Below are 10,784 nucleotides of genomic sequence, written 5' to 3'. Positions count from 1 at the left end.
GAATATTTGTTTTCAGTAAGATTTGTTATTTGCCAAATCAAATTTAGAAATTGGATAAACTGAAAATTTCATAAATGGTACAGCCTGGGATTTTGACAAATGGGTTTAGTTTTGGGTTTACTTTTCAATTGTGTTGTCTTAAGTTCTAATTTTGTTATGGACTATTTATTTACCAACAGTACAGTTTAAGCTATCTCATTTTCTATGATTTACTATAATGTTGGTTTTAATACATTTGTATATGACGGTCAGTTTCATCGACTTAGGCTCCATCCAGCCACTACAAAACTGTTTCCCATCGCCGTAGTCCATCCTTCTTAATACATTAAATATATGTGTGAGCGTATTCTAACACACGGGCGATGTTGAAATTACGTAATATATCATACTGCGGCGTCCAAATAACAATATCAGATTAACTTCGGGCGGTCGATATAACAAACGATTGTAGCAGGTTATAATCATACACATGATGTAACAAACATGGTTGCAGGTTATCTCGTGGGTAGCGTGTGTGACGGAGGGAGGGGGATGAGGGCCTCGTAGCGATAACAGAAAGCAAAATGATAGGATAATATTTAACATCATACGCAATTGGTGTGAATAAATTTGAAAATATCCGTGAATTACGGATAAACGTCAACCGCGAACTGTTTTAACTGAGCCTTAAGTGAGTTTTGTAACTTTCGACCAATATGGCCACCATTGTCATGGGGGGGGGGGGTGGGGGTAGTGGCAAGATATTTGTCTGGAGGGGGGAGCTCCCGAAACCACCGCTGGTTACTGTACTTTAGGGATTTAAACACAATAAAACAAGTAAAGACACATATATGATCCTGTTCCATTTTGTTAATTTATATTCTTTGCAATTCAGAGCATTATTAGTTTAAAAGATACTTATTGCAAATAAAGGAATTTTCAGCAATGTGTCTGAAGATTAACGAATATTTACTGTTTTTCAATCTTGCACTCCCATTTGACCAAAAACTATCCTCATTCAAGTTTTCTTGAGAGGTTAAAATCCTCGAAGATGATACATAATTTAATATATTTTTTCAGACACTAACAAGGGCTCGTTTCATCCAGTTGATTTGTGTTTGTCATAAAGAAAAATATTTATTCATTTTACTACTCAATTTTCCACAATGGTTTCGAGAGAAATCACATGACAGACTATCCGTCGTGAACTCAAGAGGATGGTCGAATTTTCATTTCAACGAACTGGGGGCTGCAGTTTGAACTATAATAATAATAAGGGTGAGAGGAGATCATTTCTCCGTTGCCTCCATTGTAGACACCATTGAGGTTGTCAATAGTACAAAATCCCGTGCAGCTGCTGCTGTATTGGAAATCAAAACAATAGCTATAACTATAACAAGAGCACCAAGTATTCGAGTGCCACCAGCCGCTTTTGTGCTTCTCTGCGCAGTTGAAGGTATCGCATTCGTCATTGTCTCGTTCATGCGTGCTGAATTGTTTTCCTTTGTTGTTAGAGAGATAATAACCTGTGAAGGAAAACAGCAAGAAACATCAGTGGTTAATACTTGGTCATTAAACAAGTAAAAACGTAAATGTAAGTATACTGTCACATTGCACACTTTTGTTGGGACATAAAATAAGTTTTACAGTATACTTGGAAGGAGGGGGGGGGGGGGTGAGGATTCACATTGAAAGAGATTCGGAATTCATTTTAAATTTGATAATTCCGTGATCATTATAAATACTTCATGAGTTGATTAATTCTTTATTTCTCTTTATTTTAATCAGTTTTTCTTCTCAATGGAGTTGACCATTGATTTTAATTTGAATGGATGATGTTAAATATGGAAACTAACTTGTCTTTAGGAACTTATTGTCTAATGATATTAAATATTATGTTTAAATTAGTAAATATTGTGTTTGATTGTAAATGAGAACTAAATCCTCGGCTTTCCACTAACTAGTTTTTAGTTATTATTTACACATTGTAATTGTATCTATGTCACGGGTTGTCTTTGTCTTCAACCACGGTGTGTGGCTCTTCCTGGTATAATTGTTTCACAGATCTTGTAGGCTAGTATGTGTTTACTGGAAACCTCCATTCTCTGTTAATCGTTCTTTGAAGATATGTGGTCGTATTGCTCTACCATAACATTTCCTGTTCTTAGACTGCTTTCTCATTCAGCATATATTATTTTTCATCGGTTAGTCAGATTAATTCAATATTTTGTAAATGATACCAACGGTATCCAATTGATACGGTGATACGGTAAATATCTAACGCTATACTGTTTCTTTAAAGTAACGGGTCCAGATGGGACTATATTGTTTTCGCAATTGTTCAGCTCACTGGCTCAATTCCCGTTCGGGACAAAACTTTCATTGCTTTCCAATATTACAACAACAAAACCTGGCGAATGTGAGGATGGTTCTTCACATTAATTGCAACAAATTAAGATGGTTCAATATGCGTGGCATTATTAATTCACTTTTTCTGTTTCTATCTGTTTTTGTTCTAATTAAGGCGTTAAGTTTATCATACATACTCAGAAATGGGTTATCGACTTTTAAATTATCTTTTCTATACAACCGTAGAAACGGTGAATTGTGAACGGAGGTGGGGGTGTTACTGTTACACTTAACCCTCTTTGAAAGGGTTTCTGATCCAGTGTACTAAGAGCATATTTTGGAGTTAATAGTTAACATCAAGATGTGTTGAAACAGTGACGAACATTTTCTCATGAAGTTTATTGTTAACACACAAGTAACTTCAACTTGACCTATTATCCATGGCAAGGGGCAAATATCAAACATGCAACAAACCTGTATTTCCACTGCGAGTTCCCAGTTTATTCATTGTGTAGTTGCTGCTTTCAGACTCGACTTGAAACTCTGTATACTCAGCATATATAGCAGCTCCACTAGAAGTAGTGATGTCAAAGCGAAGCTTGTAGTTTCTCTGGTTCGTCAAGTAATGAAGCTTTTCATTTCCTAGCCATAAATTCCTGATGTCACCAAACCCGTCTTTGTACGCATCCCAGTTTTGATCAAAACTCGTAGAGCCATCAGTACGACGTTGAAACACCTGTAAGGATAGCGGGTAAGGATAATGAAGGAATTTAGAAATAAAGTAACGGGGGTCGTTGAAGCATGCTAACAGACACACTCAATTTAAGAATACTTCACGACTATATATCTTTAGAATAATATTTCAGTCTGATAAACTTAAGACAATTCTTAGCGTTGTTTGTTTCTTAGGAGGAGGTTAATTTTAAGGGTTGTCACCATTTTCATTTACTCAAGTATTTTTAACATACTTAATCCATAGTTAGGAATATAAAAGTGCAACCAAACCGAAAACATAAACTCGTACTTCAATTACCGTTTACAATAGACTAATACATACAAACAAATCACAGAAACATACTTGAAACATTCATAGTGTTTCAATGAAGACTTACGGTCCATCCTCCGCCGTTTTCCATTTTACAATTTACCTCGAATGGTAAACCAGGCCACCCAGTAGGCATGATTGTATATACGCCATCTTGCCTATGGTCAGCGTCATAAACATCCTGGCAGTCTCTATAGGACACTGAGGGTGGACAATTTTCACCGTCACCTTCGTATCCCTCATTACAATAACACTGTCTTAGTTCATTCCTGACATCACAAACAGCATTGGTACTACATCTGTAATCTTCACAGATCAATTGATTATTGATACAAGAACACTTTTGTGTGCAGTCATCGTTAACGAATGTTTCTCCATCCTAGAATAAATAGATAAAATATAAATATATAGTATTTATTATACATTTGATTTTTCTTTCTAAGACTATGTGTGATCACAACGTCAATTAGCCTAAGTTTCGTTTCTGTTTCGTTTACATAGTCACGTAATATTGAAATGAGTCATATATATACTCACTGGTATAACCAAGTTGGCCTCTGCCACGAAACACCCGCATTCACTCGCACTGATGCAGTCACTCCCTTGCATTAAGAAACCAGCTGGACAGGTGCAACCCTCAGTACCCAAACAGTCTCTATTACAACCAGATTGTCCGTTGGGATCTTCACATGTTGCTTGGCAAGTACATGTTCCGTAGATCATGTTCGTAGGACATATAGAGGGAAATGTAGCTGTCGGTTGGTAAGATCAAGAAAAGACATCAAATTTTTACAAGAATGTTTGCAAGTACTGTACCTCTGCCATGAAATATGATCGTTTTTAAATTTTACAGTTATATAGTAAAATAAGAAGGAACTACATTGAAAGATTGTAGAAAACGACTTAAATGTATATGTATAAAGAAGGATTGTCTCTGGGACAGGTTATCATTGACCAGTGGTAACATATCGTCTGTAAAGCGCTATATAAAAGTGGAATATTATTATTATTGTTATGGTTGTATTATTATTAACGTTTCGTTTTTACTTTTCATTATTATTGTTTACTTACGTGCATTACTTTCGAGTGCGCCAATATGTGTAACCTTATATTGCCCCCATTCATCAGTGATACGAAAACCTTTGTATGTTGTATAGAAATAAGCTCCATTAGATAATTCTATATCCACACGAAGTTCGTAGTCAGCTTGGTTCGTCAAATGTGATAACTTGTCATTGCCGAGCCAAAACTCAGTTGAGAGGAAACCAAATCCATCTTGATACTGTGACCAACTCCTATTGAAATTAACAGCTCCGCTTTCGCGGCGTTGTATGACCTATAAAAGAAGAGAAACAGATTGAGTACACTATCACCAATTAAAAACACCATCTCAATTGTACTCGAGTAGGAAATGTACAATTTATGTTATCCATTTATATAACTATTAAGAAAGATCGTCTACAAAAATAATATCTATTTCCCAATTTCGACGTTGCTGAGTGAATGATGCGACTTATTTATTACCCCTACACTTTTAAGTCAAAATACCTACATGCTAACGAAAGGTTTTATCACGTTTGAAATATAACTTCAACATTTCCATTTAGACGTACCGTCCAGCCTCCTCCAACAACGTTGTTGTTGCAGTACACCTCAAATGGTTCTTCAAATCCATCTGGCTTGATAATGTATACTCCGCTAGAGTTGTAAGTAGAACATTGACTTTGAACGTCTCGGCAGTCCTTTGGATATTCAGAACGTTGATAAAAGAAGTAATGGGCCACTGTAATAAAGAGATAAAAAACATTAAAAACTTATATAATATGCATGCTCTGTGTTCAATTTGTAACAAAACCTTGTCACCGTATACAATACTTCACCGTTAAAGGAAATCCAGCGAGAAATTGACAATTCTCTGTGATTTTAGGAGATAGCTAAAACCGCAACAGGAAAGATGGAACTTGAAAAGTAACATGAAAACCTAACATCAAAGTTGGTACATATATCATTTCCTGTGTTAGAATACGTTGCATTCCTTTCTCTCCCTCTCTTTCCTATTCCCTAACTCTTTTTTGCTTTATTATATTTTTCGGTGGATGGAGTCAATATTATTTGCAGTATAAAACATTTGTCACAAAATTTCTTGTCTTGTTCATGGTATTAAAGGTTGTAATTTTTGCATTGTTGTAAGTCGTCGAAAGTAACATACTAAATGCTGTCTCACACAGATACGGTCAATGAAACAGAAATAAAAACAGAAAGTTATCTTGGAAATAACAAAAGTCATTTATATTGGTTAATTACATTTTTCATATATAGATGGAATGAAAAACAAAGCAGTTAAGGTGAAATATCTTACTTTGCGTATCCTCTGTAGTTGAAAGTAAACTTCTCCGATGAATACTCTTTAAATGAGAAGAAGAGTCATCAGAAATATATGTCAATATGTGATGTTTATTTATTGTAACTGTTTGTAAAGAACTATTGCCCTTTTTTCAATCTCATTTATCTAATAATCATGTACAGGCAAATTAAGAATGTTGGAAAAAAACGATTTCATAATGATTAATGATCTAAATGGTTGTTCACAAACATTCTTGCCTATGTCAGGATGTTTGATAACTTCATCCATTACAGCGATACAATTATTAAATTTTAATTTTAAAATGTGTACCCAACTTGATGAAATGAGTATAAAAACCATCGGAATTGACTGGAAATATATCCCATATATCATTTTTTGGGGAGGCGGGGGGTGGGTGTGGAGGAAAGTGGAGGTGGTTGTGTGACTAAACATTGGCTAGAATTTAAACTCAATCTATTTGTGTAGTATTCTTGTTTTCTTAATTGCACCAGAAATTGCAAATATATTAGCTATACATTCAAGGAAAACAGATGAAAATAGAATATATTTTTTCGCAAAACTATGTAAGCGATAAAAACTTAATAGAAAATAATTTCGAATTTTACTTTCTTACATTAACGCAAATGTGGGCAAAATATGTTTGTGAACATTAATTTTTATATTAACAGTCATTCCAGCATATAATTAAGATCGAGATTTGTCTGTATTTTGTCTATAGAAGTAGTAACTTCGGTGCATGAAGAAAACATGACAAATAATCTTTAAATGATGAATTTACTACATGGCAATGTGGACAACGTCCCAACATTTATGAACCGGTATATTTTACAATGAAAGTTTTTGTTATCATAATTGTATCGTTTCATTTTGTTTGCATGAAATGAAATAAAGCAATGCTTTTTGTATTGATACATATCCTCAAATTGACATACAAAAGTAAAACCTCTGACACCTTTTACGCAGATATCGTCCCCGGTATAGCGTTGTCAGGGGTGATAAATTAACGACGATTGCAATTAAGAGAGTCATGTTTTTGAAGACTAAAGACGTGACTTGGAGTTAAATGATAATTTGAGCCTATCGTTTATAAAATATTTGTCAGTGTTTTCTAGCGTGGTAAAACATATCAAATACTTCAATGAATAAAGTTTACCACGTGAGTTAATGTGTAAAACAAACACAAAGAACATGCTATGTCTTTGGAAATGGAACTGAGTATATGAAAGAAATTAAGAGTTGTATACACCGTATATTGTACTTATTACTTAAGACTTTTCTTACACAGTGAAAGTACACTATTGGTTGACGTTGAAATACGGAACGGTATGAAATGCACCAATTGCATGCAAATAGGTTTACATGAGATATTGGCCGATGCAAATACAAAAAATTATGCTTTAAATTGCAAATATACCAAGGCGTTAAAAGATAACACATGTGCAAGTACCTGGCAATATCCGATACTAGTTTATCTGTGTTACAACGCGAGTTAACCTTACATTACACGAACAGTAAAACGAATTAAGGATGCAATTGTTGTAAACGTCATAATGCGAAATCGTCGACAACAGTCTTTATAGTATAGTTCCCATGCAGATACTTGTCAAATTACAAGAGTATCAAAATATTGTATTTAAGGGTCTTATTGTCAACTAATTGCTCGATAGTTTAAGGGACATAAACTCTATAATTGTGCATTAATCTTCAAAATCATGGGAGCGCGGTAGTTGGAACTTCTAAGTACTTTTTAAGACAACGAGAAGGACGAATTTGAACGAGATAAACATAGACACAAAGATATTACAGTATTAATTTTAAATAACAATAATTTCAAAGTTCTGACAATTGTACAAGGTAATAAGGTATAGACTAAAGTATATTATTGCAAGAGATTTGAAGCCAGTGAAGCTTACCCGTGCAGTATTGCATGGAACTAATTGCTAACAATTCAGTGAGGCAAAAAATGCATTGGTGTTTATATATTTTTCAAAGATATACCAATGCCTACTAAGAAATATATCAAATAAAACTAATTTGGAATATATTAGTAAATTATAGTAGATAATTTTGAAAACATTTGTTCTTTCTACATTAAACTTAAGTAATCTTAATCCGAAAATAAACTCGGTTTCGTTAAATGACGTTAGTGGACATACAAGGACAAAGAGGACGAATTTGAATTATACAATTTATCATAAAGGGTTATTTGTTATTTCTAAGTTATCACCGTAGTTATTTGCGAAGTAACTATGTGAAAGTCTATGATTGTACAATGGCACACAACGTTATTATTTTACAGTTCCGTCTGTAATATTGAAACAACTTTGTTGATTCTTTGAGTATCATATTAATATATTGACCATAAGTTCTTATTTTTTAACGCTCAACAATAATTAAAAACATATATGACAAAGAGAAAAAAAAATGGAATGATCAAGAATTTTTACCTATCTTCTCAATTATACAATAGATTTTTAAAATATTTAACTTTGACTTTTGTTCATGCGTAACGGCAAAGGCGCCTACTTTGACAAGAAGTGGAGTGATTTTATGTAACAGAAAGCGGACTGCAATTATAATGATTATTATTAATATTATATATTTTTAACTAGAATTAAAAAAATTCAAGCTAAAGGTTTTTTTAATTTTTTAATTCGAGTACGATTAATCTATACTGTAGTTTTTCAATACTTAGCGTACTAATGTAGTCAAATCGATTTGTAAAGAGACAGTTATCCGTATCTAGTTAGGAAATATAGAGACTTGATGATGGTTAATGAGATTTAGTGTAACATCAAAGTTACGTTGTAACATCAAAATTTCTAAAATAGCTAGGATATAACTGTTCAAATGTCTTAAAATAACTTTCACAAATGTTTATGTTATTCTGAAATTGTTAATGGTTATGTTCTAAGCCATTACGTAAAACATACGATTCTAGTTTTAAGCGTTAGTGTTATATTGCACAAATCAGCGACGAGTGTTTAAATAGATACATTTAGGGATACATAAGCGATAACGTGCGATATTATTTGAAAATATGAGAGAACGTTTCTCAAGGCAAAACCTCAAGGTAAAATTTCAAATGTAGCTAAGCCGAAAATATAATTTGTTATGCAATTTTTTTATGATAAGTTGCAGTGCAAATTTTACAACAAAAACACACTTCTGTAGGCTGCTGAAGATAGATTATTATTTTGGAAAGAAGGAATTTATTGAAGAAGAATTGTAACTCGCCAAAAAAATGATATCAGTCGCAATATTCAAACGGCATAAGCTTCTAAAAAAAAAGAATGTTGCATTAAAAATTGTAAAACAGGCTATCAAGTAATAACCTTTTTCTGAATTTTAGTGGGAATTTATATAATCCAGCAAGCAAGAAAGAAACACGTTAAAACATGCTACCCAGGTTTAAATGGTAACATCTAACAAACAAGAAAGAAACGTGATTTATAAGAATGAAGAACAGAAACTGAAAAACGTTTAACTCACCGTTTCTTCCGAGGACGTAAAGGCGATGGTTGTTGTGCACAAGAATGTTAATAGTGCTCGAACAGCCACGGAAAGCTCCATATTTATGAATGTCTTGCTATAATACGAATGACAACTCAAATGAAATGTATCTCCAGAGGTAAGAAATTTCCTCGATGTTCTGAAAACAATGGATGACATGAAGTGTATTTATAAAGTTGTAAAATAATGCTGTCTCGCAGCCAGATCGCATTATACTTATACGTCGTCACACCGTCTTTCAGTTGTAAACAGATAAGGATTCCAAGGCACCCATCCCATATGATGACCTTCAGTCGGTCAAGAAAGACTGCTACATGTTACGTCACGTTGCGGAAATATTTACACATTGTACGAGAATTTGCCATCTACAGTTTTGTAGATGTGTTTATTTAATGCAAGGATGCGGGTTAAGTATAACAAGATTATTCTCATTTGTTTGAATGAAACACTTAACCGTACGACTTTATGCGTCACAAACATCTGCCTCCATGAAATATGTAGATTTTGTATTCAATTTGATCCTAGAACAGTTGAAAAATGTAAGGAAACAATAATGATATTCCATTTTCGTTAGACTTTAGTTTCCGCGGTCAATGCTATCATCATATACAACGTGCTTGTAATGTTAAATAGGGAAGTGCTTTGGTAAGTTTTGAAGTTCTACTACAATATGTATTGTAGATGATGGAAATAATATCATCATTTCCCCATTTACCAAAGTAAACATGTTTGCTAAGATCTTTCCCCATAACGGATGTAAGCCAAATTTGGTGACCCCCCCCCTCCCCAACTAAAATTTGAAATCGATACAGAGGGTAAATCAAGGGTGCAACAACGTACATATTTGGCGGTTTCAATCCCCAGAAGAAATCAGGAAGCCCACCCAACTCCTTTCCACTGACAGACAGACTTTTACAAAAAAATACGAAGTATTCTTTTAATAGTTGATATATATGCAGTCGAAAATCCTTCAACATTTTATTAAAAAGTTGCAAAATATAGCACCATGTTGCATCTTAGCTCCTTCCGTTTTTACTAAAACTCCCAAAGGTGATAAATGTCTGCTTAGACCCTTCTCTGGACGGTAACATATCTTATCCTCCCACTACAAAAAAAATATGCTCGCCCCGCTAGGTTAGAGCCTACATCGTATCATGAAACCTTAGCTCTCGGACTCTTAGGATGGTGATAAAGATTCGTTTGTTCCATCATATCACGAACGCTGGCTATCTGCCTTCCATGCAAGACATTACCTCATCCCACGCGATGATGATTCTTGAACTCTACCAATTATATAAGGGCTTACACGGCATACATGATGTATGCTTGTATGTTGCTAGATTTTGTGCAACTGAACCCAACCCTGTATTACCTTGTACTGTTTATGCTGGTAGTACATCATTCAACAAAAGGGAAAATTCGTAGCTTCGACAACACAAAAGAAAAAGCTTGATTCCAACATCTGCAAACGTGCTTATTTTAATGGTACTTTGGCTACCTAACAACTTAGCAATGTCGTATCATTGACAAAAG

General features: G+C 34.1%; 1 protein-coding gene across 1 annotated transcript; it reads right to left on the bottom strand.

Annotated features, from left to right (window-relative positions):
• Positions 1–896: 896 nt before the first annotated feature.
• On the bottom strand, positions 897–9,357 carry LOC139972916 (uncharacterized). The gene is made up of 8 exons (XM_071979226.1): positions 9,231–9,357; positions 5,733–5,778; positions 4,987–5,156; positions 4,445–4,709; positions 3,911–4,125; positions 3,441–3,752; positions 2,803–3,064; positions 897–1,505 (listed from the first exon to the last, which is right to left on the bottom strand). The coding sequence occupies exons 1-8, from the start codon at positions 9,309–9,311 to the stop codon at positions 1,189–1,191; spliced, it is 1,668 nt and encodes a 555-aa protein (XP_071835327.1). The 5' UTR covers positions 9,312–9,357; the 3' UTR covers positions 897–1,188.
• Between the last annotated feature and the right edge of the window lie 1,427 nt (positions 9,358–10,784).

The sequence above is a fragment of the Apostichopus japonicus genome, chromosome 9 (assembly GCF_037975245.1).
Source record: "Apostichopus japonicus isolate 1M-3 chromosome 9, ASM3797524v1, whole genome shotgun sequence".
Lineage (NCBI taxonomy): Eukaryota > Metazoa > Echinodermata > Holothuroidea > Aspidochirotida > Stichopodidae > Apostichopus > Apostichopus japonicus.
Note: the sequence above shows the minus strand (reverse complement) of the source record. Positions and strands in the feature narration are given on the sequence as shown.